At 58.8% G+C, this 27,387-nt stretch overlaps 1 protein-coding gene across 2 annotated transcripts in view; it reads left to right on the forward strand.

Annotated features, from left to right (window-relative positions):
* The first annotated feature begins 4,593 nt into the window (after nucleotides 1-4,593).
* LOC138424804 (cadherin EGF LAG seven-pass G-type receptor 3) overlaps nucleotides 4,594-27,387 on the forward strand; it is a 39,208-nt gene continuing 16,414 nt past the window's right edge. For both annotated transcript variants that reach the window (XM_069562195.1, XM_069562194.1), the window contains exons 1-33: nucleotides 4,594-8,335; nucleotides 10,186-10,836; nucleotides 11,413-11,638; nucleotides 11,868-11,983; nucleotides 12,305-12,393; nucleotides 12,501-12,658; nucleotides 13,206-13,369; nucleotides 13,628-13,753; nucleotides 13,845-14,014; nucleotides 14,653-14,838; nucleotides 15,377-15,493; nucleotides 15,982-16,153; nucleotides 16,300-16,441; nucleotides 16,540-16,660; nucleotides 16,954-17,137; nucleotides 17,427-17,528; nucleotides 19,174-19,268; nucleotides 19,488-19,697; nucleotides 19,927-20,122; nucleotides 20,371-20,526; nucleotides 20,848-21,022; nucleotides 21,582-21,749; nucleotides 21,974-22,100; nucleotides 22,189-22,395; nucleotides 22,565-22,739; nucleotides 22,965-23,077; nucleotides 24,045-24,124; nucleotides 24,638-24,761; nucleotides 25,153-25,269; nucleotides 25,375-25,523; nucleotides 25,769-25,878; nucleotides 26,169-26,327; nucleotides 26,849-27,049. In XM_069562195.1, coding sequence (XP_069418296.1) covers nucleotides 4,594-8,335; nucleotides 10,186-10,836; nucleotides 11,413-11,638; nucleotides 11,868-11,983; nucleotides 12,305-12,393; nucleotides 12,501-12,658; nucleotides 13,206-13,369; nucleotides 13,628-13,753; nucleotides 13,845-14,014; nucleotides 14,653-14,838; nucleotides 15,377-15,493; nucleotides 15,982-16,153; nucleotides 16,300-16,441; nucleotides 16,540-16,660; nucleotides 16,954-17,137; nucleotides 17,427-17,528; nucleotides 19,174-19,268; nucleotides 19,488-19,697; nucleotides 19,927-20,122; nucleotides 20,371-20,526; nucleotides 20,848-21,022; nucleotides 21,582-21,749; nucleotides 21,974-22,100; nucleotides 22,189-22,395; nucleotides 22,565-22,739; nucleotides 22,965-23,077; nucleotides 24,045-24,124; nucleotides 24,638-24,761; nucleotides 25,153-25,269; nucleotides 25,375-25,523; nucleotides 25,769-25,878; nucleotides 26,169-26,327; nucleotides 26,849-27,049 — 9,028 coding nt within the window. The remainder of the gene's footprint in view (nucleotides 8,336-10,185; nucleotides 10,837-11,412; nucleotides 11,639-11,867; nucleotides 11,984-12,304; nucleotides 12,394-12,500; nucleotides 12,659-13,205; nucleotides 13,370-13,627; nucleotides 13,754-13,844; nucleotides 14,015-14,652; nucleotides 14,839-15,376; nucleotides 15,494-15,981; nucleotides 16,154-16,299; nucleotides 16,442-16,539; nucleotides 16,661-16,953; nucleotides 17,138-17,426; nucleotides 17,529-19,173; nucleotides 19,269-19,487; nucleotides 19,698-19,926; nucleotides 20,123-20,370; nucleotides 20,527-20,847; nucleotides 21,023-21,581; nucleotides 21,750-21,973; nucleotides 22,101-22,188; nucleotides 22,396-22,564; nucleotides 22,740-22,964; nucleotides 23,078-24,044; nucleotides 24,125-24,637; nucleotides 24,762-25,152; nucleotides 25,270-25,374; nucleotides 25,524-25,768; nucleotides 25,879-26,168; nucleotides 26,328-26,848; nucleotides 27,050-27,387) is intronic.

Genomic DNA, 27,387 nt, shown 5'->3' on the forward strand with positions numbered 1-27,387 from the left:
GTCTACATGGATATCCAGTTGATGTGGCATCATTTACTGGAAAGCCCATCCTTTGCTTGTGTTGGCTCTTAAGAGCCACTCGTGTAAATATTCAAGTCTTTGTGCACCTGTAGGCCCCTCTCTGGATTTTGTTCTGTTTGTCTGTCTGTTCCTGTACCAGCACCATACAGTCTTGGTTTTCTCGCTGTAGCCTTCCTGATCTCTAGTAGAGGAAGTTGTTCTCCTTCTTGGGTTTCCTTTGGACTGTCTTGGGTGTTTTTGGCCCTCATACATTTTAGAATCCAGTTTGACGGTCTACACACACATGTACACTACACAGTCTTTACTGAGTTGCACTGAATCCATGTATCATTTGGGAAGAATTAGCACCTGCACAATACAGGTATACCACATTTTATTGCACTTCACTGATACTGTATCTTTTACAACAAATTGAAAGGTTTTGAAGGTTTTGTGGCAAACCTTCAATAGCTAACAGATGATAGAAAGTCTATCGTCACCAGTCTTCCAACAGCATTTTCTTACGGCATGTCTCCGTGTCACATGTTGGTAATTCTCATAATATTTCAAACTTTATCATCATTACTATATCTGTTATGCTGATCTGTGGTCAGTGATCTCTAATGTTATTTATTTTTGGCTGTACCAGGAAGCCTGCTGTCTATGGGGTCACACAGATTCGGACACGACTGAAGTGACTTAGCAGCAGCAGTACCAGGAAGCATGTGGGATCTTAGATCTCCAACCAGGGATCAAACTTGGCCCTCTGCAGTGGAAGTGCAGGGTCCTAACCACTGGACTGCCAGGCAATTCCTTGGTGTTACTTTTAAAAAGATGATGTTTAGGCCCACCCAACGATGTCAAAAAAGAAAAAAAAATTGATTATGATTCACTGAAGGCTCAGATGATGGTTAGCATTTTTTAGCCATAAGGTGTTGGTTTTTTTTTTCTTTTTCAGCCATTTGTCATGAAAGATCTTAGTTCCCTGAGCAGGGATCAAACCTATGCCTCCTGCAGTGAAAGGTGGAGTCTTAACCACTGGACCAACAGGAAATTCCTAGCAATAAGGTATTTTTAATTAAGGTATGTACTTTTTTTTTGACATAGTACTGTTGCACACTTAACAGACTGTAGTCTAAACACAAATTTTTTATTCCCTGGGAAAGCATTTGTATAAGTCACTTTACTCTGATATTTGCTTTATTGCAGTGGTCTGTAACCAAACCCACAGCATCTCTGAGGCATGCCTGTATTAAATCTTCCAATCTTTGAACATAGTTTTGCACACATAGTTTTGTGCTCAGTCATGTCCGGATCGCAAAGAGTCGGACGCAACTAAGCGACTTCACTTGCACTCCATTTATGTCTTTATGTTTCCATTTTTTCTTTCAGTGTTTGAGATATAATTTGACTATATAGTTTAAGGTATACAACATAATGATTTGACTTCACATACATCATGAAATGATTATGATAGTGTTCAGTGTCAATGTTTTATTGTATGTGTGAAGAGTCATTGCACATTATGACTGGCATAATATATTTATTCCTGGCATTTTATGTTGCACGATGCTACTGTAAATTGCATCATGAAAAAAAGTTTTCACTTGTTGATATATAGAAATTACAACTGGTTTTTATATATTGAGTTTGCATCCAGTGACTTTGCTAAACTCTGGTAACTTATCTAGGAGAAGGCAATAGCACCCCACTCCAGTACTCTTGCCTGGAAAATCCCATGGACAGAGGAGCCTGGTGTGCTGCAGTCCATGGGGTCGCTGAGAGTTGGACACGACTTAGTGACTTCACTTTCACGTTTCACTTTCATGCATGGAGAAGGAAATGGCAACCCACTCCAGTGTTCTTGCCTGGAGAATCCCAGGGACGGGGGAGCCTGGTGGGCTGCCGTCTCTGGGGTCTCACAGAGTCGGACATGACTGAAGCAACTTAGGAGCAGCAGCAGCAGTAACTTATCTGTAAGTTCTTTTGGCTTTTTTGCATACACATTTCTGTTGCCTGTGAATACTTTTTTTCCCCTTTCTAATCCTTATACCTTTTGACTTTTATTTTTTTTCTTTTTTTACCTTACTGCACTGTTGAAGCCCTCCAATATAATATTAAGGCTTAAGGTCAAGAATTCAAAGTGTTGTTTTTCTCTAGTAAGGCTCTGCTGCTCCAGAGGTAAGGAATTCACAAATAGTCTAACTGGGGTTAGATTTTAGCCCACTGAGTTTGTCTAAGAAGAGCCAGGGTAGGAGAATTTTTATCAGACTGGCTAATGGTTAAGGTAAGGACTTCCCAGGTGGCTTCATGATAAAAGAATCCCCCTGCAATGGGTGACAAGGGCAAATACTGGGTAGAGAAAGAGGCATGAGGAGAGGGTCAGAAATGTCCTAGGGGGCAGTGGAGAGAGGAACTCTACTTGCTTTGCCTTTACCGGGAGCATGAGAAGCTGTCACCAGGGGTGGGACATAGAGGTGAGGGCAGAGGGAGAAGGACAGGCTTCCATGGAAAAGCAGCCAAAGGGAGAGGACAGCAGTGGAGGCAGAGCTTCAGGGAGGACACGGAGGGTCTTGGTGACCCTCTGCAGTCACCAAGGGTCTAGCCCTAGGACAGGGAGCAGGGCATAACACAGCCACGATCCATTTAAACCTCAGAACATTTGCCCACACAGCCTCCAAGACCTAGGGTGGCTCCTCCATCTTTTGGTTATTCAAAGATCTACTCAGGCAGATGGTTACACTGGCTCAGACACCTCCTCTGGGATCTAGCATCCCTCTCCCTAGCGTCCCATCTATCTACCGCCTTCGTTCGCATAAAGCTTTCCGCCCTCCACTCGTTAGATCGTGAACCCTGAGGGCGAAGGTGCGATGGAAACCATGTCTTTGGCTTCCCTCCTCCAGCCCCTGCACCGAGCTCCCATCCAACCAAGGTCTGCCTTCAGCGCCTCTCCAACGCTCATAGTAAAACCCAGACCGTACTTTCTTGGCTCTGACCTTAGGAAGTCCTCAGATTCTGAGACACCAGAGGGCACCACTGGAGCCCACCCACCGGCTCTCCGTAGTCACATGAGGTGCTGGAACGAGGAATCCCGCCTCCTGGAAGCGAAAAAGTCAATGAGGAGGCCTAAGAATGCGCCATTTGATTGGTTGGTGGTGATGTCATAGGTACCGTTTGGGGCGGGCCAGAGGCCGAAGCCGGAGTTCTCCGCTGGTTCCAAGCAGGAGCCGCGCCCCTTGGAGCGTTCGGGGCCTTAGCCCTAAACCCCTCCTGGATCCAGGGACGCCTTCGCCATCTGACCGTGGCGTTGCAGGCCACTGTCGGTGCTGCTTTGCAGGCTGAACCGTAGAACGCCTCCTGGATTGTCTCTCCAGGCTCTTCTGGAACCAGCGGAGCCTCCTCCCCCAGACAATAAGTCTGCAGTGGGGGCGGAGCCACCCATTGTCCCAATAGAAACAGTGACCTTCTGATTGGAACGCTCGGTGTTCACGCCCCACGCCCTCGCTCGTCTTCGGTGACGTTTATTCCCCGGCGTCTGCCCATTGGATCTTACTTGAGTCTTACTTGTAGTAGAACAGCGCGGGCAAAACTGAGCTTTTCCATTAGTTCCCTCAAGGGTCTAAGGGACGCAGTCGTAGTGGGCAAGGGAGGAGATCTGAGGAATCCGAGCCTCAGTCTTGCGGCAACGCAGGGTTGCATGTGGCATTCCAGAGCACTGAAGACTCGCTACCTAAGAGAGGGGTGTAATTTCCAGTGGAAGAGCAGCCGGCCGAAAAACCAGGGAAGTTTAACCTCTGTTCCGGCTTCGGGCGGGTCACCTCTGGTCCCTGCTCGGTTGGAGCGCTCCAAACAAGCAGATGCTCGCGACATGTTTCATGAGTTAAAACTCGCTGATCGAACGGTTAAGGCTGTTCGGGCAGCTGGCACCCCAACTCACTTCCGACCCCATGATGGTATCTCCACCCAAGAGTTGAGAGAAAACTCTGCACATCGTAGGCACCAAAATTTCAGACCAAAATCCGGGACAGGGTTCGGAACTAGTGGTCAGGAAGGCGGGGCATAAGAGATCGGCAAGCAGAAGGCCGAAGACAGAGCTGAGACAGCGCCCTAGAGGGAGGGAGGCGGGTGAGGGCGGTGGCCAAGAAGAGGAGGGTGGGACCAGGGGCGGTGAATCTCCCTGCCCGGTTCAGCACCGTGGGCAGCACTTGCGTTCTGCCCTCAATAAAGATGGCGGTCATGACTTCTAAGTCGGCAGCTGCCATGCGCAATGGCCTGTACCATAGGATTTGGAGCTCCGGGGCGGGGATGGAATGAACCATCGCAGCGGCCGGGAGCCATGTTGGAGCGGCGGGAGGCGGCAGCAGCGTCAGGGATGCTGTGGTGGGGGCGGCAAAAGCCGGGGCCGCTCGCCAAAGGGCCTCTGGCCGCGAAGTAGATGGTGCCCAGAGGGTGGCGGCGGCGTGGAGCGACAGGCCTAGAGGCAGGGGACTGGGGTGGCTGCAGGGGTCCGGGTGGGGGTCCGAGCAGCGAGGCGGGCCCAAGGCCTGGACCCGGGTGGAGGACAGTGGAGGCAGTGTGGGGAAGTGGGGGGAGATGGCGAGGCGGCAGCCGTGGTGGGATCTCAGGGGGCTGACGACCCCGCTACTCCTGCTCCTTTCCCTCCTCTCTTTGTTCCCTCTTAGCCGGGAGGAGCTGGGGAACGGTGGGGGCCACGGCTGGGATCCGGGGGTAGCTGCTGCTACGGGACCAGGGGCGCGGATCGGCAACGGAGCCTTAGCTCTTTGTCCCGAGCCGCCCGGGGTCCGAGAGGATGGAGAGCCTGGCCTGGGAGTCAGGGAACCTGTCTTCGTGGGGCTCCGAGGGGGAAGGCAAAGCGCCCAAAACGGTCGAGGGCCCCCGGAGCAGCCGGGGCTGGGAGCGGAATATGGGGTCAAGACATTTGGCAGCCGCGGGCGAGAGACAGGACAAGGACCAGGGTCTCTGTTATGCTGGCGCCCAGAGGTCTCCTCTTGCAGGTTGACAGGGCCTTTGCGAAGAGATAGTCTGTCACCAGAGGGTTTGTCCCCAGGGGTCCCAGGCCCGGAGAACAACCCTCCCTTCCCTTCGGACCTTCTGATTCGGCCCCGTGGTTCTCAGCCTGTGTCCTCTCAGAGGAATACTGGGAGAGGCTCCTCCCCAAAAGTGGGAACCACGCGCTGCTGCGGAGAACTGTGGGGACCAGGGCGCAGGGGTCAAAGCGAGAGAACAGCGACATCCCGAGCGAGGAGGACAGGCCCCCGGTCGGACCGCCCTCCCGGGGCCGTGGGATCTGGCCCTGGACTGGATTCAGCACCTCGTACAGCGAGGACAGCTCCCGCGTCTGGTTCAGCACCGCGCGAGTCTCGGACAGCTCCCGTGCCGAAGCCCGAGCGCATGCGCTCCCGAGGTCTCTTCCGCCTCCGCTTCCTCCCGCAGCGCCCCGGGCCGCGCCCCCCTGGGGCCCCGGCCAGGCCTGGAGCCTGGAGAGTACCCCTAGAGGGCCGGGCCCGCCCCCGTCGCGCCGCGAACCGCCATCCACAGTTTCCGCAGTACAACTACCAGGCACTAGTGCCGGAGAATGAGGCGGCGGGTACCGCGGTGCTACGCGTAGTGGCGCAGGACCCGGACACCGGAGAGGCTGGGCGCCTAGTCTACTCGCTGGCTGCGCTCATGAACAGCCGCTCTCTGGACCTGTTCAGCATCGATCCGCAGAGCGGCCTTATCCGCACAGAGGCTGCTCTGGACCGCGAGAGCATGGATCGCCACTACCTGCGCGTGACGGCGCAGGATCATGGCTCACCGCGCCTCTCTGCCACCACCATGGTGGCCGTTACAGTGGCCGACCGCAATGACCACGCGCCGGTATTTGAGCAGGCGCAATACCGGGAGACGCTTCGCGAGAACGTGGAAGAGGGCTACCCGATCCTGCAGCTGCGTGCCACAGATGGTGATGCTCCCCCCAACGCCAACCTGCGCTACCGCTTTGTGGGGCCGCCAGCTGCGCGCGCCGCCGCCGCTGATGCCTTCGAAATTGATCCGCGCTCGGGCCTCATCAGCACTAGCGGTCGCGTGGACCGCGAGCACATGGAAAGTTACGAGCTGGTGGTGGAGGCCAGCGACCAGGGCCAAGAGCCCGGGCCGCGCTCCGCCACCGTGCGTGTGCACATAACCGTGCTGGACGAGAATGACAACGCGCCCCAGTTTAGCGAGAAACGCTACGTGGCACAGGTGCGCGAGGATGTGCGCCCCCATACGGTGGTGCTACGCGTCACAGCCACGGACCGGGATAAGGATGCCAATGGACTAGTGCACTACAACATCATCAGTGGGAACAGCCGCGGCCACTTTGCCATTGACAGCCTTACAGGCGAGATCCAGGTGGTGGCCCCTCTGGATTTTGAAGCAGAGCGAGAGTATGCCTTGCGCATCCGGGCTCAGGATGCAGGCCGCCCCCCGCTGTCCAACAACACCGGCCTGGCCAGCATCCAGGTGGTGGACATCAATGACCATACTCCTATCTTTGTCAGCACACCCTTCCAGGTCTCTGTCCTGGAAAATGCACCCCTGGGCCACTCAGTCATCCACATTCAGGCAGTGGATGCAGACCATGGAGAGAATTCCAGACTGGAGTATTCCCTAACTGGTGTGGCACCTGATACACCCTTTGTGATAAACAGTGCCACTGGTTGGGTCTCTGTGAGCGGTCCATTGGACCGTGAGTCTGTGGAACATTACTTCTTTGGTGTGGAGGCCCGAGACCATGGCTCGCCCCCACTCTCAGCCTCAGCCAGCGTTACAGTGACTGTGCTGGATGTTAACGACAATCGGCCTGAGTTCACCATGAAGGAGTACCACCTCCGACTGAATGAGGATGCGACTGTGGGCACCAGTGTGGTCAGTGTGACTGCTGTAGACCGTGATGCCAACAGTGCCATCAGCTACCAGATCACAGGAGGCAACACTCGGAATCGCTTTGCTATCAGCACCCAGGGGGGTGTAGGTCTGGTGACGCTGGCCCTGCCCCTGGACTACAAGCAGGAACGCTACTTCAAGCTGGTGCTAACTGCATCTGACCGTGCCCTTCACGATCACTGCTATGTGCACATCAACATCACAGATGCCAACACTCATCGGCCTGTGTTTCAAAGCGCCCACTACTCAGTGAGTGTGAATGAGGATCGGCCAGTGGGTAGCACCGTGGTGGTCATCAGTGCCTCTGACGATGATGTGGGTGAGAATGCTCGCATCACTTATCTCCTGGAAGACAACCTGCCCCAGTTCCGCATTGACGCGGACTCAGGGGCCATTACCCTGCAGGCCCCCCTGGACTATGAAGACCAGGTGACTTACACACTGGCTATTACAGCTCGGGACAATGGCATCCCACAGAAGGCAGACACTACTTATGTGGAGGTGATGGTCAATGATGTGAATGATAACGCTCCACAGTTTGTGGCCTCCCACTACACAGGGCTGGTCTCTGAGGATGCCCCACCTTTCACCAGCGTCCTGCAGATCTCAGCCACTGACCGGGATGCTCATGCCAATGGCAGGGTCCAGTACACTTTCCAGAACGGGGAAGATGGGGATGGAGATTTTACCATTGAACCCACCTCTGGCATTGTCCGCACCGTGAGGCGGCTGGATCGGGAGGCAGTGCCAGTGTATGAACTGACTGCCTACGCAGTGGACCGAGGTGTGCCCCCACTCCGGACTCCAGTTAGCATCCAGGTGACAGTGCAGGATGTCAATGACAATGCACCGGTCTTCCCAGCTGAGGAGTTTGAGGTGAGAGTGAAGGAGAACAGCATTGTAGGCTCAGTGGTGGCCCAGATCACTGCAGTGGATCCGGATGAAGGCCCCAATGCTCATATAATGTACCAGATCGTGGAGGGGAACATCCCCGAGCTGTTCCAAATGGACATCTTCTCAGGAGAGTTGACGGCACTCATTGACCTGGACTACGAAGCTCGCCAGGAATACGTAATTGTTGTGCAGGCCACATCAGCCCCTCTAGTCAGTCGGGCCACTGTACACGTCCGCTTGGTTGACCAGAATGACAACAGCCCTGTGCTCAACAACTTCCAGATCCTCTTCAACAACTACGTATCCAACCACTCGGACACCTTCCCCTCAGGCATCATTGGGCGCATCCCAGCTTATGATCCAGATGTCTCTGACCACCTCTTCTACTCCTTTGAGCGGGGCAATGAGCTGCAGCTGCTGGTGGTCAACCAGACCAGCGGGGAGCTCCGGCTCAGCCGCAAACTAGACAACAACCGCCCACTGGTGGCCTCCATGTTGGTGACTGTCACAGGTGAGGGGCGGGGGTTAAGCAAGTGAGCCAGTGACCTTAGCCTGTCAGGTCCTCAGGGCCCCCCACAAGGCACTTCAAAGAGGGGTTTCCAGACTTTCCAAGAATCCCTTAAGCACTGGGTTCCTGCATCCCACAGGATCTGCCAAAGACCTCCCAGGTTAGGGTCATATAGTCTCTGCTTAGGGTCTTGGACAGTCTCCGCAGAACCCCAAAGATTCATTATGAGCAGACCTCATAAAGACTCTTAAAGAACTGTCTGCTTTCTTTAAATAATCATTTCATTTTTTATTTCGTTTTGGCTGTGCTGGCTTTCTCCCAGTTGTGGCAGGCAGAGTCTCCTCTCTAGTTGCAGCATGCGGGCTTCCCATTGCCATCGTTTCTCTTGTTGCAGAGCATGGGCTCTGGGGCACTTGGACTTCAGTAGTTGAAGCACAGGGGCTCAGTAGTTGTGGTTCCGGGCTCTAGAGCACAGCGCAGTAAGTTGTGGCACACGCACTTAGTTGCTCTGTGGCACGTGGGCTCTTCCCGGATCAAGGATCAAATCCCATTTGTCTCCTGCATAGGCAGGAGGATTGTTTACCACTGAGCCACTAGGGAAGCCCAAGAACCGTCTGCTTGTTAACTAGGGATTGCTCTCCTCCTTCTGAAAGGCTGCAGTAATGCTCTGGATGTCCCAGGAAAAGCCAGCATCATACCCCTGTTCAGATGAAGAGTTACTTTGGGTCCATTCTGACCCTCAGCCTGTGGAGAAGAGGGAGGCCAATTGTTTAGTGGTCGGGAACAGCATCTTCCTTTGGCAGCTTCAGACAGAGAGCAGACCCATATTAGCCTGGCTGCTCTCAATGGGGCTGACTAAGGCTCTGGCCTTTGGGAGAAAATCTGGAGATCCACTTGTCTCTTCTGCAGCCGTGGACCAAGGTTTTCACAAACTGTTCCCTTAGAGGAGAGCGCGGGTGGGAAAAGCTCTTGCAGGCCTAAATACTGGAGGCTGCAGGGGTTGGGAGAGACTTTACCAGTGCTTATTCTCCAATTCTGAGGCATAGGACTCCTGGCACTGCCAAAGAAGGCACGTCTGCATTCATCCCTCAATTCCCTGGACAACAAACCCTGTCGGCCACCCAATGTGTGGAGACGAGGCATATAAGCACCTCATCCTCATTTCTGAGGGTGGCCACTGAAATCGCAGGACCCAGGTCTGGGGTGATGGGCAGCTTGCTGATCCAAGGATGCTGCGGAGGAGGTCAGGGTCCAGGGTTCTCTTGGAGAGAAGAAACTTGCTGACCCAGGGTTCTGGGAGATGCAGTTGAGTGGTCACAGGCCTAGGGACCCTTCTAGTGAACTGGGAAGGCAGTTAGCTAACCAGAGATAGGGAATAGGTGATCCCTCACCTAGGGGATATTCTTGGAGGGGATGTTTTGCTAGTTCTGCAGTGCTGGGGAATGGGAGGAAAGAAAGTCAGGCATCAGTGGCCTTGGCTCCTCTTTCTATCCTGATTGGCCTGCTGACCATAAACCTGGGGAAGGGTGGGTTACTGATCACTTAGGGACCATCTTGTGTGCTGTAGGAGGAATGACCTGCTGACCCCTGGGCCCTACTGGGGGGCAGAGAGTGGGTGGGTTGATCCCTGGCTCAGGCCCTTCCCCATGTGGGAGGGAGGGGACAGGAAACAGTACCTTGTTGACACCTTGGTGCTGAGAGAGTTGGTGATCACAAGCCCAGACCCCCTTGTGTCCTGGTAGGGTCAGCCCACTAACACAGAGGTGCTGGGGGACTGGGCCAGTAACCCTTCTCCATCCCTGGGGTCAGCCGCTGACCCCAGACTGACCTCTTCCCCCCACTTCCCCCGGCAGATGGGCTGCACAGTGTGACCGCCCAGTGCGTGCTTCGCGTGGTCATCATAACAGAGGAGCTGCTGGCCAACAGCCTGACCGTGCGCCTGGAGAACATGTGGCAGGAACGCTTCCTGTCGCCGCTACTGGGCCACTTCCTGGAAGGCGTGGCTGCGGTACTTGCCACCCCCGCCGAGGACGTCTTCATCTTCAACATCCAGAACGACACGGACGTGGGGGGCACCGTGCTCAACGTGAGCTTCTCGGCGCTGGCGCCCCGCGGGGCTGGAGCCGGCTCCGCGGGCCCCTGGTTCAGCTCCGAGGAGCTGCAGGAGCAGCTGTACGTGCGCCGCGCCGCCCTGGCCGCCCGCTCGCTGCTGGACGTGCTGCCCTTCGACGACAACGTGTGCCTGCGCGAGCCCTGCGAGAACTACATGAAGTGCGTGTCGGTGCTGCGCTTTGACTCCTCTGCGCCCTTCCTGGCCTCCGCCTCTACGCTCTTTAGACCCATCCAGCCCATCGCAGGCCTGCGCTGCCGCTGCCCGCCCGGTTTCACGGGAGACTTCTGCGAGACGGAGCTCGACCTCTGCTACTCCAACCCCTGCCGCAACGGTGGCGCCTGTTCGCGGCGTGAGGGCGGCTACACCTGCGTTTGCCGGCCGCGCTTCACGGGTGAGCGGGGCGCCGGGCTAGGTGAATATCAGGCAGAGTGGGGGCGGAACTACAGTGCAAGTGAGCATTGGGCATCACTCTTGAGCCACCCGGGGTCAAGTTGGGCGCGGTTAGTCCAGAAGCGGTAGAACCTGGCAGAGAGGGAGCCTAAGGCCGTGAAGAAATAAAGGTCTTGGCTGGGCCAACCCCCTGGTGGCTCAGATGATAAACAATCTGCCTGCAGTGCAGGAGACCTGGGTGGGAAAGATCCCCTGGAGAAAGGAATGGCTACGAACCCCAGTATTCTTGCCTGGGAAATTCCATGGACACAGGAGCCCTTCAGGCTACAGTCCATGGGGTCGCAGAGTCAGACACCACTGAGCAAGCAACGAAGTTTGACCCGGCAGAGGAAGAGGAGGGGGCGTGACCCTGGGCAGGGGCGTGGCCGGAAGGGGGAGGGGGCGGGGTCTGGTATAATAGGGGCATGCCCACAGCGAGCGGGACTTTTGCATCTTGGCCTTCGGAGGGGCGGGGCCCGCTGGAGCCGGGGGCAGGGCGCGGTCTGACCCCGCCTCTGCCGCCGACTTGACACCCTAGGCGAAGACTGCGAGCTGGACACGGAGGCCGGACGCTGCGTCCCGGGCGTCTGCCGCAACGGGGGCACCTGCGCCAACGGGCCGGACGGCGGCTTCCGCTGCCAGTGCCCGGCGGGTGGTGCCTTCGAGGGTCCGCGCTGCGAAGTGGCGGCGCGCTCCTTCCCGCCCAGCTCTTTCGTCATGTTCCGTGGCCTTCGACAGCGCTTCCACCTCACGCTGTCCCTCTCGTAGGTGCTCGCCCGCATCTGCGCGCCCGCACGGGGTCCCCACCACCTCCAAGACCCGGGTTCCTGACTGCCCCCATCCTGGCGTCCCATGGGACACCCCCCCTCCCCGCCCTCCCTCATCACTTCCTCCCTCACCTAGCCTGGGTGGGCTCCCTCAGACCTTCTTGTCACAGGGATGGTGGGTGTGAGCAGGGGGTCTTGCTTGTGACGGGCCCCTCCCCGACCCCAGGTTCGCCACGGTGCAGCCCAGTGGGCTGCTCTTCTACAACGGACGCCTGAACGAGAAGCACGACTTCCTGGCCCTGGAGCTCGTGGCTGGGCAAGTGAGGCTCACATATTCCACTGGTGGGTGCCCCCTTCCATGGATCAGTGTAGGGGCGAGGGGGTGCATGTGTGGGTGAGTTGGCGTGGGGGGGGGGTGAACCCCCCAGGCCCTCCTGAGCATGTAGCTCCACCCATGCCCGACAGACCACTTTCTCTCTGCATGAAGGCTGTGCTTCTCCCACGTGTCCAGAGGCACTCTGGTCCGGCCAGTGTGGTCCCCAGCAGGGGGAAGCTATCTGAGGCATCCAGGGTCACCTGGGAGTAGCTGTGCTTGCATGACTGGGTAGGGGGAGGGGAGGCCCCACGGCTCCAGAGCAGCCTCCATACACATCCGCCCTGCAGGTGAGTCCAACACAGTGGTCAGCCCCACGGTTCCAGGGGGCCTCAGTGACGGGCAGTGGCACACAGTGCACCTGAGATACTACAACAAGGTGGGCACCGCCCTCGGCCTGGGAGTGCGGGGACGAGCTGGGATACCAGGTTCTGGGATACCAGGTGACCCCTGGGGGTCCTGTTGAGTGACGCGCCAGGTCTCTAGCCCCGGACAGATGCCCTGGGGGGTGCTCAGGGCCCCTCCAAGGACAAGGTGGCTGTGCTGAGCGTGGATGACTGCGATGCGGCTGTGGCTCTGCAGTTTGGGGCTGAGATTGGCAACTACTCATGCGCAGCTGCCGGCACGCAAACAAGCTCCAAGAAGTGAGCTCCCCAGCCCCTGCACCCCAAACCCCCCGCCTGCCAGAGCCCACCCCCACCCTTCCAATACTGCCTCCAAACTCCCCGTCCTTGCCCAAACCACCAGGGTTTACTTTCCTCCCTCGAACGCTGAAACCCCACCTCACCTTAGCCCCATCTCTCTGTTCTACCCCGGACTCCCTGCTTGTACACATTCCCCCAGGCACCCAATCCCCCAAATTCTCTACTCTCTTGGTCTCGCCAATGCCCCACAGCCCTGCCTGACCCCTATCACCGCCCCCTCAGCCACCCTTCTGCCTCCCTTTTTCATCCTCATCCTCAACCCCAGCCTCTTCCCCCTTTGCCCAGACCATCTGCCCATCAGAAACTCTCCTTTGCACCCTACAACTGAAGTCAGGCCCTAGTCCTTCCTCAGCCTGATCTCACCCTCCCCATTCAATCACTTTACCCTCTGAGTCCTACCCCCTCCATTTCCTATCCCCTCCCCCAGCCCAGGAGCAAACCTACCCTGGCCCCAGTCCCACCAATGACCTGGACCCCTGACCCCCAGGTCCCTGGACCTGACAGGCCCTCTGCTCCTGGGGGGTGTCCCCAACCTCCCCGAGAACTTCCCCGTGTCCCACAAGGACTTCGTTGGCTGCATGCGGGACCTGCATATCGATGGCCGCCGAGTGGACATGGCGTCCTTTGTCGCAAACAATGGCACCGTGGCAGGTAGGCCACGTCCCCATCATAGGGAAAAGATGGAGGGCTTTATGCATGGACTCAAACTCTGACCTCCTCCTTGTCTCCTTTTCTGGCAAGCATTCTGCTGCAGTCTGGCCTTTAGGACCTGAGTCCTACAAATTCGACCCCCTTTGAGAACATGGGGCTGAGATCTTGGGCACTTTCAGCCCCCCGGGTCCTGTGCTTTGTCCAGCGCTCATGCCCTCTCTCGTATTCGCATGTCCTCCATGTACTTTCCTCTCTCAGGCTGCCAGGCCAAGCTGCACTTTTGTGACTCGGGCCCCTGCAAGAACAATGGCATCTGCTCAGAACGCTGGGGTGGCTTCAGCTGCGACTGCCCGGTGGGCTTCGGAGGCAAAGACTGTCGGCTCAGTGAGTGGGCAGCCCGGGGCAGGAAGGGCCTGTGGGTTATAGCTTCTATTCTCAACATGAAGCCTGTGACTCTGCTCTTTTACCCCACCAGCTATGGCCCATCCCCACCATTTTCGTGGCAACGGCACACTGAGCTGGGACTTTGGAAACGACGTGGCCCTGTCTGTGCCCTGGTACCTCGGGCTGGCGTTTCGGACGCGGGTGAAGCAGGGGGTCCTGATGCAAGTCCAGGCCGGACCACATAGCACACTCCTCTGTCAGGTGTGTCTGTCCTCCTGAGCCCTTCCCTAGACCCCCAGCTCTCAATCTTTGAGGCCACCAGCACCATTCCTGTGGTTTCAGGCCTGGTCCTTGGTGGCTCAGTTGATAAAACATCTGCCTGCAATGCAGGAAAACCTGCATTTGATCCCTGGGTTGGGAAGATCCCCTAGCGAAGGAAATTGCAACCCACTCTAGTATTCTTGCCTGGAGAACCCCATGGAGAGAGGAGCCTGACAGGCTATAGTCCATGGGGTCGCAAACAGTAGGACATGACTGAGAGACGAAGCGCACGCGCGTGTGTGCATACACACACATCCACAGCATACTTCTCTGCTAGGAGCACTGATCATGCTTGACCCTGCTCTCGACCTTGGCCCTTGACCCTTTTCCCCACTATCATATCCTCTGCAGGTGCAGCATCCCAGCCTAGCTCTCCCCTGCCACTTGCACTAATCCATGACCCCTGCCCCTTAATTTACTCTCAGAAGCATAGAGTGCCCTGGCACGGGGCCCTCCATGCCAAATATAGCCTGTCCCTCTTGTACTGACCTCTGCTCTTCGTGACCCCACCTCCTGACTCTCCCGGCCCCAGCCCAGTGTGGGGCTCTGACCCCAGGGCTGTGCCTCTCTGCCCGCAGCTGGATCGGGGCTTGCTGTCTGTAACAGTGACCAGGGCCTCAGGCCGGGCTGCCCACCTCCTCCTGGACCAGGTGATAGTCAGTGACGGCCGGTGGCACGATCTGCGGCTGGAGCTGCAGGAGGAGCCAGGTGGCCGGCGGGGCCACCATGTCCTCATGGTCTCCTTGGACTTCAGCCTCTTCCAGGTCTGACTTCTAACCCTGGGGTGGTCCATTCTCAGCCTTCCGACGAGACCCACCTCATCAGAAACCCCCTCAGTCCAACTCCTCTTCTTCCATCCACTGCACAGTCTGATGTTGTCTCCCGAGTGCCCATCCTCATGACCTTGCTCTAAGCCCACCCTGCTCCACCCTCCTCATGTCAGGGAGGCTATGCAGATTTCTGGCCTGGTCTTGGGGTACCTCTGTAGCCAGCACTTTGCCAAACTTCTTCTGGTCTCCTGATCGTCCCAGCTCAAAATCATGGAATTTCAGGGTCTGTTTGGAGTCCAGGAGAGAGGGCCCAGTCCGGAGCCCAGATCTTGACTAAACCTTCCTGTCACTCATCCCCTGTGCTCCAGCAGGTCCTCTGTGCTCAGGAACATCTCATGCCCAGACCAGCCCTCTGGTTCAGAGGTCCAGAGCATGGTGCAAGGCTAGGAAAAGGCCAAGGCTGACACTGGGGTAGAGCAAGGGTTCATCGGTCCCCCCTTCAACCCCAGTGCTGACTGTCCCCTTCCCCCAGGACACTTTGGCGGTGGGGAGTGAGCTTCAGGGCCTGAAGGTGAAGCGACTCCATGTGGGAGGCTTGCCCCATGGCGCTGAAGAGGAGGCTCCTCAGGGTCTGGTTGGCTGTATCCAGGTGAGGGTCAGCGTGCAAATATGAGGTGGAGCATCAGGGTGAATGGTCAGAGATCAGGGATGTCTTGAGACCCGAGATGCATTCACCTGGAGGTTGCTATAGGGGTAGTGGTGCTCAGAGCCATCAAAAGCAGGTCAGGCCCTTCTGTGCTGCTGGAGGTGAGTCCAGCTTGGATTATCAAGGGCCATTAGAGGCCTGTGTCAAGGAGAGCATAATTAGGGTTCACATGGGGGCACTAAATGGGAGTATGGGATCAGGGTTTAGGGTACCCACTCCAGCATTCTTGCGTGGAGAATTCCACGGACAGAGGGGCCTGGCGGGCTACGGTGCATGGAGTCACAAAGAGTCAGACACAACTGAGCAACTAAGCACACCGGGGTTTGTAGGGAGATTGCATGTCAGGGGCCACCAGACCATGTGGGTGGCTCTGTTGGACTCGGCGCTGAGGTGCTTTGACATGGGTCTCACCTTGCCGGTTATGCCCATAGGGAGTATGGCTTGGCTCCACGCCTTCGGGGTCCCCAGCCCTGCTTCCCCCAAGCCACCGAGTGAATGTGGAACCCGGCTGTGTCGTGACCAACGCCTGCGCCTCTGGGCCCTGCCCTCCCCATGCTGACTGCCGAGACCTCTGGCAAACCTTTTCCTGTACCTGCTGGCCAGGTGGGGCCTGGGTCGGGGCAGGGTGATCTGGGGCTCGTGGTGAAGACTGGGGGACCTGGAGAGGAGGCAGGGGCTGAGAAGGACAAGTGCCTGCTTCCTCCCATGCTCTGTAGCCAGTGTCCTCAGCTCCCTGACCCAACCTACAGGTTACTATGGCCCAGGCTGTGTGGACGCCTGCCTCTTGAACCCCTGTCAGAACCAGGGGTCATGCCGGCATCTCCCGGGGGCCCCCCATGGCTATACCTGCGACTGTGTAGGTGGCTATTTCGGGCACCACTGTGAACACAGGTAAGGGGCTGGGGGCTGAGGTGATGGAAAGAGCTGGAGAGGGTTAGGGAGGGTCCCTGAGCTATGGCGGAGGCATCTCACCTGGTTCTTCACCCCAGGATGGACCAGCAGTGCCCACGGGGCTGGTGGGGGAGCCCGACGTGTGGCCCTTGCAACTGTGACGTTCACAAGGGCTTTGACCCCAACTGCAACAAGACGAATGGACAGTGTCACTGCAAGGTGTGCCGGCCCCTGACCTTTACCTGCGATTCTTACCCAGCTTGCTAACCTCTGCCACCTGACGCAGCCCCTGACCCCTTCCCCTACCCTACCCTGTGACCTAACTGCCACCTCTTGTCCTTGACATCTGACCCCTCCCTTATGTTTCCCTTAGGCCCGTCTTCTTTCTGGCCTGTGAGCACTGTTCTCCCGACCCTTTGCCCTTGATTCCACCCACTCCCCAAGCCCTGACCTGAAATCCTCGCCTTAAGCCCTGACCCCTGACCTCCGGCCCCTGACCCTTTCTCAAACAGGAGTTCCACTACCGACCGCGGGGCAGCGACTCATGCCTGCCGTGCGACTGCTACCCAGTAGGCTCCACCTCACGTTCCTGTGCCCCCCACAGCGGGCAGTGCCCCTGTCGCCCAGGAGCCCTTGGCCGCCAGTGCAACAGCTGTGACAGTCCTTTTGCAGAGGTGACAGCCAGCGGCTGCCGGGGTGAGCAGGCTCCACATGCAGCAGGCTGGCTCTGGCATGTTGCCGCCAAGGCCCATGGCATGCTTGGCTCTCTGGGTAGGGGCTCTGGGTGGCTTCTTGCGCTGCCCAGGGGCTCCCACATTGGCCCCAAGTATTTTGATGGCCTGTCACAGAATCTGATGGGCCAGCTCCCCTGAGGCCAGCAGCAGAGTGGTAGGCAGTGGAACTGGGGTAGGTGAGGGGTCAGCAGATGTGGCCGTCCCTGGCCCCAGCCCCTGGCTGCCTGCCTCACTGTCTTCTTCCTCCCTAGTGCTCTATGATGCCTGCCCCAAGTCCCTGAGATCTGGTGTGTGGTGGCCGCAGACCAAGTTTGGCGTTTTAGCCTCAGTGCCCTGTCCTCGGGGGGCCCTAGGTGAGTACGTGGGGGACAGGCACATTGCTGAGGGTGGCGATTGCCCTGTCCTCTGACCACTAGAGCCACCTCTTTTCCTGAGTTGGTTGGCCTTGTTCCTGCCAAGAGGTGGGAGTGGGGTGGGGGGCGATATTGGTCCCTCATTACCTCTTTGGGGCTCTGGCTCCCTCCCCCTGACCCTCACTGAGCCTCCATCTGTTTCTCTTGGCTTCTGGCAGGATTGCGGGGTGCAGGTAAGGGGTACGTGTTTGCTCAGGTGCGCTGCCCCCTCCCACTGCCAGAGCTTTTGCAGACCCCTCCTGCTGCCTGAAGTCCCTGCAGACCCCTCCCCACTGCCTGAGGTCTCTAAAAGCTCCTCCCAACTGCTTGAAGTCCCTGGAGGCCCTTCCCCCCCACAAACACTTCCTAAGGTCCTTGTAGACTGCTGCTCAGTTCCTCAGCTTCCCGCAGGCCTTTTTCTACTGCCCGAGGTCTTGAAAGACCTCTGCCCTCCATTGGAGGACCCCACAGACTCCTCTCTGTTGCCTGAGGCCCCACAGAAGCCTCCGCGCTGCTTGAGGCCCCCGCCATGGCTGGGCCAAGGCTGTCTGCGTGTGCATGCTCTCGTGTGGTTTCCTGTGCCTGTGCACGTGCCTCTGTCTGTCTTTTGGGGACCCTTCCTGTCCCTCTTGCTGGTGGCAACAAGCTCTCTTAAGGGCCAGGTCAATTTCATTCAGTTCTCATTCCAGTCTCACAGATTAGGGAGAGATGGCAGCAGAGTCTTTAGGGCAGTTGAATTTTGTGTGAGAATTGTGATCCCCACCCTATTTTGGTCACAAAATTCTACTGGAAAACCTGGATGTGTGTGTGTGTATGTGTGTGTGTGTGTGTGTGTGTGTGTGAGACAGAGAGAGAGAGAGAGGGAGCATTGTGTGTCTGTGTGTTTGTCCTGGGTCACATAGCATCTACTTGTGTGTAGGTGTGAGCATTGGCTTGTGTGTTTGGGTGCGCACTTACCCACCCACACACACACACACACACACGCAGGGTTTCCCTGGTAGCTCAGCTGGTAAAGAATCCGCCTGCAATGCAAGAGACCTGGTTTGATTTCTGGGTCGGGAAGATCCCCTGGAGAAGGGATAAAATACCCACTCCAGTATTCTTGGGCTCCCCTGGTGGTTCAGTCGATAAAAAATCCGCCTGCAGTGTGGGAGACCTGGGTTCGATCCTTGGGTGGGGAAGATCTTCTGGAGGAGGGCATGGCAGCCAACTCTAGTATTCTGGCCCAGAAAAGTCCCCAAGGACAGAGGAGCCCGGTGGCCTGCAGTCCACGAGGTCGCAAAGAGTCAGACACGATTGAGCGACTAAGTGCAACATAGCACACACACACACACACACACACACACACACACAGAGTCCTGCCCTTGTGTCCTCCTTTATGTCATGGCTGTTCCAAATGGTCCCCAGACCTCTAAGAATTGACTGATAAGTGCCTGGGGCCCATCTGGGTTGGGGATTGGGTCTTCTCCATCCAGGGGTGCAGCCATGGATGCCTACTCCCTGGTCCCTGCATCAGAGCTTCCCCTGGGGTAGAGGAGGGTGCTGCGGTTGCTCCTCAGTGAAGGGGTCCAGGCCCCAGGACTGACTGAGGGTTACCTGCCTTCAGGTGCGGCCGTGCGGCTGTGCGACGAGGACCGGGGTTGGCTGGAGCCTGACCTCTTCAACTGTACCTCCCCCGCCTTCCGAGAACTCAATCTGCTGGTGAGACTGCCTGCACCTTGCCCTGCACACAAGACTGGCCCCAGCAGAGCCCTGGCCCATCTCCCCTGGCCCGAGGCGGGCCCTACACATCATGCCCCAGCCCTTGACATCCTGGGCTTTTCTGTGTGGCCTTTTAATCTGGCCAAACCCTTCTTTCCATGAGGCTTTTGAGAAAGGCCGAGGAGACCACTGAGTGACCGCTTCTTCTTTATCTGGCAGCTGGATGGTCTGGAGCTGAATAAGACGGTCCTAGACACGGTGGAGGCCAAGAAGCTGGCTCAGAGGCTGCGGGAGGTGACCGGCCACACCGACCACTACTTCAGCCAGGACGTCCGAGTCACTGCCCGCCTGCTGGCCCACCTGCTGGCCTTTGAGAGCCGCCAGCAGGGCTTCGGGCTAACAGCCACACAGGATGCCCACTTCAATGAGGTGGGGCCACAGCCAGGGCTCCCAATCCCCTGGCCCCGGACCCCCGCCCCCCTGCTCAGGCCCCTCCTGACCCCCGGGAAGTGAAGCTCATGGGCTCTTTCTCCCGCCTTGTCCACTCCAGACCTACTCCCTGCCTACTGGGGCCCCCCTGAGCACCTGGCCAGACCCCTCAGGCATGCCCTCACGTGTCCTCACCTGGCTGGGCCCGCTTTCACCTCCCTCCTCCCAGAATCTGCTGTGGGCCGGCTCTGCACTGCTCGCTCCAGAGACCGGGGACTTGTGGGCCGCGCTGGGGCAGCGGGCCCCCGGGGGCTCCCCAGGCAGCGCCGGGCTGGTGCAGCGCCTGGAAGAGTACGCAGCCACGCTCGCAAGGAACATGGAACTCACGTACCTGAACCCTGTGGGGCTGGTGACACCCAACATCAGTATGTGGAGGGTGGGCTGGGGCAGGGGGCTGTGAACTCAGACCCGGAGATCCGAGGGGTGGGGGCTACGGATGGCAACATTAGTGGCTCAAGACTGTGCTTGGCAGGGACACAGGCTCTGCGCTGGTAGCCAGGAGGCCATATGGGTGGTGGGACTTGGGTCCAGAGTTGGGGGAGGCAGGAGAGGGGGATCCCTCAGCACAGGGTGGAGATCCTTGCTGGGTCTCACCCCTCTTCCTCCGGGGCAGTGCTCAGCATCGACCGCATGGAGCACCCCAGTCCCACCCGGGGGACCCGTCGCTACCCTCGTTACCACAGCAACCTTTTCCGGGGCCAGGATGCCTGGGACCCTCACACGCATGTGCTGCTGTCTTCCCAGGCCCCACGGCCGTCCCCTGCTGAAGGTGAGAGGTCACCCCTGGGCCAGGTCCCATTTCCCTGCCCCACCCCCACTCAAAGCGGAACCCCGCATGGCCCTCCTGTCACTTCTCCCCTTGCCCAGACCTTCCCCCTCACCGCAAATGACCTCTCACAGCCCTGGATACTTGGGATTCAGCCCCAGGGGCCCGTGAGTTCTTCACTGGCACCTGCTCCCTGCACTCCCTGGTTCTGGATCCTCAGGGAAGAGATTCCCATGCTTGATGCTGGCTCCGGGTCGGAGCTGGGTCTGTGGGTGCTTGAGGGTCAGAGGTCACTGACAGCGGCTCCTCCCCCTCCTCTGGCAGTTCTGTACCCCAGCGGCAGCAGCATGGAAAATGCCACCACCTCGAGCATGGCGCCCCCACCAGCCCCTCCAGAGCCCGAGCCCGAGCCCGGGATCTCCATTGTCATCCTCCTGGTTTACCGCACCCTTGGGGGTCTGCTTCCTGCCCAGTTCCAGGCAGAGCGCCGGGGTGCCAGGTATGAGTAGAGTTACCCCCAGGCCTCTCACCCCTGGGCTGCCCGCACGCTCTGCCCCAGCTTAGACTCCGCCCCGCACTTATGGTGGACAAACAAGCAGGTTCACCATCGTCCAGAGACGCGCCTGGCCACACCCCTGCTCTGCGAGTCTCGTCCGTACCGGGCTCCGCTGTGTCAGTGTGTTTGGGGGACTAGATAGACACAGAGCCACAGCTGGGCCAGTCACAAAGGATACAGGAGCCAGCCAGGCAAGCAGATTGGCTGATAGAGATGGGCTGACCGAAGCAGGCCAGCTGGGGGCATGCAGGGAGACAGTCTACAGCTGCTGAGGCTGCAGGCTCCAATGTGGGCAATGGGTCCAAAGCCCCTCAGCTGTAACTCTGCAGAACCAGGCCAGGGACTCCTGGTGTTGACGCTGCTCAGTGGAGGCTGAAGGGGTTCTCAGAAACAACACCCAGCCTGGGGCACCCCAAGCTCTGGGCAAGGGAAGATAGGGAACTGGGCAGTCAGAGCTTGGGAAGGCCGGCGCCATCCAAGCCCAGGTGGGGTGTCTCCTCAGGGTTCCCCAGAACCCAGTTATGAACTCCCCGGTGGTCAGCGTGGCTGTGTTCCATGGACGCAACTTCCTACGGGGTGTCCTGGAGTCCCCAATCAGCTTGGAGTTCCGCCTGCTACAGACAGCAAATCGCAGCAAGGCCATCTGCGTGCAGTGGGACCCACCTGGCCCGTGAGGACCTCCACTCTGGAAACCCTTGGTCCCCCTGGTAGCCCCTGGGAGGCCCAGCCTGCCCCTGGGGGCCCCACCCATGCCCCTGTGCACCCAGACCCATGAGGAATGCAGCTCCCCAACTCTAGGCACCCGCGGCCCCGCCCAGTGCCTCTCATAAACCCCTGCCTGGCGCCGGGCTCTCCCCCGAGGCGATGGTCGGTCTGACTGCGCTGTGGCCACAGGGCGGACCAGCACGGCTTGTGGACTGCACGGGACTGTGAGCTGGTGCACAGGAACGGGTCCCACGCACGGTGTCGCTGCAGCCGGACGGGCACCTTCGGGGTCCTCATGGATGCCTCCCCCCGTGAGGTGGGGCTGGGTTCGGGGAGCTGAAAGAGTGGGAGGCTCAAAGGGCAGGGGTGCCCGACAGCCCCTGTGACCCTCCCTGTCCCTGCAGCGGCTGGAGGGCGACCTGGAGCTGCTGGCGGTGTTCACCCACGTGGTCATGGCGGTGTCCGTGGCCGCACTGCTGCTGACCGCGGCCATCCTGCTGAGCCTGCGCAGCCTCAAGTCCAACATGCGGGGGATCCATGCCAACGTGGCTGCCGCCCTGGGGGTGGCTGAGCTCCTGTTCCTGCTGGGGATCCACAGGACCCAAAACCAGGTGCAGGGGCCGCATTGGGGGACCCGTGTCCTGCTGACCTCGTGTGGCCCAGGAAGGCGGGGGGGTGCTCAGTCACTTTGGGGCAGGGTGCTGGGGTGGGGTGCGGTGGTTGGGGGTTCAGAGGCGGGGTGAGGCGGAGAGGTCCTGATGCCCCCCCAACCCCCACCAGCTGCTGTGCACCGCGGTCGCCATCCTCCTGCACTACTTCTTCCTGGGCACCTTCGCGTGGCTGCTCGTGCAGGGCTTGCACCTCTACCGCATGCAGGTGGAGCCCCGCAACGTGGACCGCGGCGCCATGCGCTTCTACCACGCCCTGGGCTGGGGAGTGCCTGCCGTGCTGCTGGGTGAGGACCTTGCTCCCTGGCCCGTCCAGGCCTGTGACCCCTGACCTCCATCCATCACGTGGGCTGAGCCCTGCCCCTGATCGTGACCCCAGCCTCAGCCCCCCGTGCCACTTGTTTGGGGAGGAGCCTGCCCCGCCCCCGCCCCAGCTTCTCCCTGGGTACACGAGAGGGTTGGTCGGCAGCTCTGGAACACAGCCCCTCCATCCTGTCCCTTCTTCCCCGCAGGCCTGGCCGTTGGCCTGGATCCTGAGGGCTACGGGAACCCTGACTTCTGCTGGATCTCGATCCATGAGCCCCTCATCTGGAGCTTCGCCGGCCCTGTCATCCTTGTGCTTGTGGTGAGTACCCTCTACTCAGTCCCACCTTGTGCTCCCCTCGGTGGGATGGGGTGGGAGATGGCCCTGCAGCGGGTGTGGTGGTATCGGCCGAGGGGCGCCAGGTGGCAGTCTGCAGGCTTCCTGGGCTCGGCCTCCTCTTCTGTTCCTGCCCAGCTGGCGTGGAGATGGGAGATGTGGGGTCACAGACTCGGCTGCTCTCCCTACCTGTCTGTCTCTCCATCTCTATTTTTCCATCCCTCTCTGCTTTCTTTTGATGGACTTTCTTTTGTTGGACTTGGCCAACAAGGGTCTGTCTAGTCAAGGCTATGGGTTTTCCAGTAGTCATGTATGGATGTGAGAGTTGGACTATAAAGAAAGCTGAGAGTAGAAGAATGGATGCTTTTGAACTGTGGTGTTAAAAGACTCTTGAGATTCCCTTGGACTGCAAGGAGATCCAACCAGTCCATCCTAAAGGAAATCAGTCCTGAATATGCATTGGAAGGACTGATGCTGAAGCTGAAACTCCAATACTTTGGCCACCTGATGTGAAGAGCTGACTCATTTGAAAAGACCCTGATGCTGGGAAAGACTGAAGGCTGGAGGAGAAGGGGATGATAGAGGATGAGATGGCTGGATGGCATCACCGACTCAATGGACATGGGTTTGAGTAAACTCCGGGAGTTGGTGTTGGACAGGGGGGCCTGGCATGCTGCAGTCCATGGGTTGCAAAGAGTTGGACACGACTGAGCGACTGAACTGAACTGCTTCCCTATCTCTGACTTTGTCTATGATTCTAAGCTCCTCTGTTTCTCCTTGGTTTTGATCTGTGTATTATGTGTGTGTGTCTGTGTATATCTGTGTATATTTCTCACGGGTTCCGCCTCTCTGTGAGTCTCAGTGCCTTCTGTACCTGTCTGTCTGTCTGTCTCTCACTCTCTCTATCTCTCTCTGCCCTGCCCCTGATCCATATGTCTGGCTGTGGGTCCAGATGAATGGGACCATGTTTCTCCTCGCGGCCCGCATGTCCTGCTCCACTGGGCAGAGGGAGGCCAAGAAGACCTCTGTGCTGTGAGTTAGCTGGTTGGGGAAGTGGGGGATTCTCAGAATGGCAGCCCTCTCCTGGGTGGGGTTGGGGGGCTTCCTGGAGCACCCCTGGTTCAGGTTGGGCTCCAGATTCTGGGTAGGGGGATGAAGTCACCCTTCATCCCCTAGCCAGCGGTCCCTCTCTGGTACCCTTGCCTTACTCTGGCCCCACACGTCTGTCTCCACCCTGCTGTCTCTCCAGTTTCCCAAGGCCTGGATGGCTCACTTTGCCCTTTGCCTTGCGTGTTTCCATGTGCTTTCCATGCTTTCTCTCATGCCCCGCCTCCCAATTCCAGTCGGCTTTCCCCATGTCCCCTCGTGGCTCCCTGAGTACTCTCCTGGTTCCGTCTGTGGCCTCCAGACTCCCCTAGTGCCCTCCTGAGACCCCCACGTCTCTGTGTGAGTTCCTTTCCCTCCACGTCCCTGTGTCCTCCCACGTCCCCCATGTGAGCCCCGTGTGACCCTCGCGTGTCCTGTCCTTTCACGTTCCCGCGGCAGGACCCTTCGCAGCTCTTTTCTGCTCCTTCTACTGATCAGTGCCTCCTGGCTCTTTGGCCTCCTGGCGGTCAACCACAGCATCCTGGCCTTTCACTACCTCCACGCTGGACTCTGTGGGCTCCAGGTAACCCTGGCACCCCTTCCCTGACTCTGGGCCAGATGGGGCTTCAGTAGGGTGGGGCCTGGGGCCTGAACCCCAGGCCTGGAGCTGATGCCCACCCGATGATTGACAGCGGACTGCTGCTGAGCCTGGACTGACCTTCAGCAGTGCTGAGGCTCCTGGCCGCTTGCTGGTGCACAATGACCTCCACGACTTCTCACTACTTCTGTTGCCTTTCCCTCACTCCCTTACGGGTGCCCCTGGGGGCTCCGCACTGCCTCGCTCTCATCTGCAATGACTGATCCCACTAGCTGACCCTCAGTGACTTCCACTGGCCCTAGCTGACCCCCTCACAGCCCTGCTCTGACCTCTCATGGCCCTCACTGTCCCCTCTCTTATCCTCACTGACCCACAGGGCCTGGTGGTATTGCTGCTCTTCTGTGTCCTGAACGCAGATGCCCGGGCTGCCTGGACACCAGCCTGTCTGGGCAGGAAGGCAGCACCAGAGGAGGCCAGGCCGGCGCCTGGGACGGTGAGGGGCCCTCCGGGCAGAGGAGTCGGGGTAGGGGACCCAGGAGGCCAGTGTTGGAGGCTTCCCCAGGGCTGGCTCACGCGCCTGTCCCCTCCACTGCCCCAGGGACCTGGCGCCTACAACAACACGGCCCTCTTCGAGGAGAGCGGCCTCATCCGCATCACGCTCGGTGCCTCCACCGTCTCCTCGGTGAGCAGCGCCCGGTCCGGCCGGACCCAGGACCAAGACAGCCAGCGGGGCCGCAGCTACCTCAGGTGAGGGCAGGGCCGCCTCGTGAGGGGGCACACAGCCCGGGGCTGGCATTACCGGGTCCTCGTGCTGGCTGCACCCGTCTTGGCATCTGGGCCTCTGCTCTGCTGCCTCTGCCCAGTGCCTTCTGACACACACCCCGGGGCACCTTCAGAGCCATACTGTGTGCAGCGGGCTGGGTGTTCACAGGTACCCTGCCTCCAAAGCACCCCGTCACATCCCTCTTTGATGGGGGCCCCTGCGTTTCCAGGGACAACGTCCTGGTTCGACACGGCTCGGCTGCTGACCACACCGACCATGGCCTCCAGGCTCACGCTGGCCCCACTGACCTGGACGTGGCCATGTTCCATCGAGATGCTGGTGGAGGTGGGGGCCCGGGGCCAGGGAGGAGGGACTCAGAGGGTCTCTCCCCCGCTCCCCTTTCTTCTGCCTCCAGGTGGGAGCGGCAGCTGACAGGGCTGGGGCAAGCTCCCCCAGGGTTGCAGCTCCAGGAAGCACCTACCCAGCCAGCCCCGGTTCTCCTGGCCATGACCCAGCCCTCCTGTTCCTGCCCCCTACTCCAAGCTTGCCCCGAGTTCCCAGAGCCTCCCTCCAGACCCTCACCTCCCCGGGCCACTGCTGTGTGTTCCTCCTGACCTTCCCTATTCCAGGCGCAGACTCCGACTCTGACAGCGACCCGTCCTTGGAGGAGGAGAGAAGTCTGTCCATCCCATCCTCAGAAAGTGAGGACAATGGCCGGACGCGGGGCCGTTTCCAGCGTCCACTCCACCGGGCAGCCCAGAGCGAGAGGCTCCTTACCCACCCCAAAGGTAATAGGACCCCTCTGACCCCATGCGTGACCAAGACATACCCCATATTCCACTTGGGTGTGAACCCAGGAGCCCTGCTAGCCCCTGAAGATTCCTGGGACTGACTTTGGGGTCATCGTGGGGTGCCCCCGCACCTCTCCCCATCCAGCCTCCCAGCAGAGCTCTGCTGGCTAGAGACCCAGAAGGGGCCCAAGCAACAGACGAGCAAGGTCAGGGACGTTACAGGGTGACATGTCATCCCTCCTCTTCCCTGAGGGTTGGGGTTCAGCCTGGTCTTCCTGACCCCTCAGTCATCAGGTTCCCCCACCACCAGTCTCTGTGTGCCTCCAGTCAAGAGTAGGGGGAGCTCATCAGTGCCTCAGTCCCTGGATGGGTCCATGGATCTCCGAGAGACATCCTCCCATTCCTACTGCTGCTGTATCAGAAAACCCAGATCTCAGGTGTCATTAGGGTTAGGGGGCCACTGAGTCCAGATCGCGGAGTTGCTGCAGTGACTTTTGTAATCTACCCCGGCTCAGCAGACATGGACGGCAATGACCTCCTGTCCTACTGGCCAGCCCTGGGGGAGTGTGAGGCTGCTCCCTGCGCTCTGCAGACCTGGGGCTCTGAAAGGCGCCTGGGGCTGGACACCAGCAAGGATGCAGCCAACAACAACCAGCCCGACCTGGCCCTGACCAGTGGGGATGAAACCTCCTTGGGTGGGGCCCAGCGCCAGAGGAAAGGTATGGAGCCCTCAGGGTTTCCCTGGGGATCCAGTGGTTAAGGCTTCTCCTTCCAATGCAGGGAGTGTGTAGGTTGGATCCCTGGTTGGGGAAGCTAAGACCCTATATGCCCGGCTGAAAAACTGAAAGAGAACAAAAGACTGACTGTAGCCTGTGCTCCAGGGGCCCTGGGAAGTGGCCAAGCCCTGAGCCAGAGGATTTCATCCTCTTAATCCAAACAGCCTCACAGGGACCCTGAGGGCTGGTCTCCCTCGCGTGGGGGGTTCTGCTCCGCTATTCTGCCTCACGGTTCCACAGGACAGCCCCATTCTGGCCTGAGACTTGCTTGCCCCACAGAG

Source organism: Ovis canadensis, chromosome 19 (genome assembly GCF_042477335.2).
Source record: "Ovis canadensis isolate MfBH-ARS-UI-01 breed Bighorn chromosome 19, ARS-UI_OviCan_v2, whole genome shotgun sequence".
NCBI classification, from domain to species: Eukaryota; Metazoa; Chordata; class Mammalia; order Artiodactyla; family Bovidae; genus Ovis; species Ovis canadensis.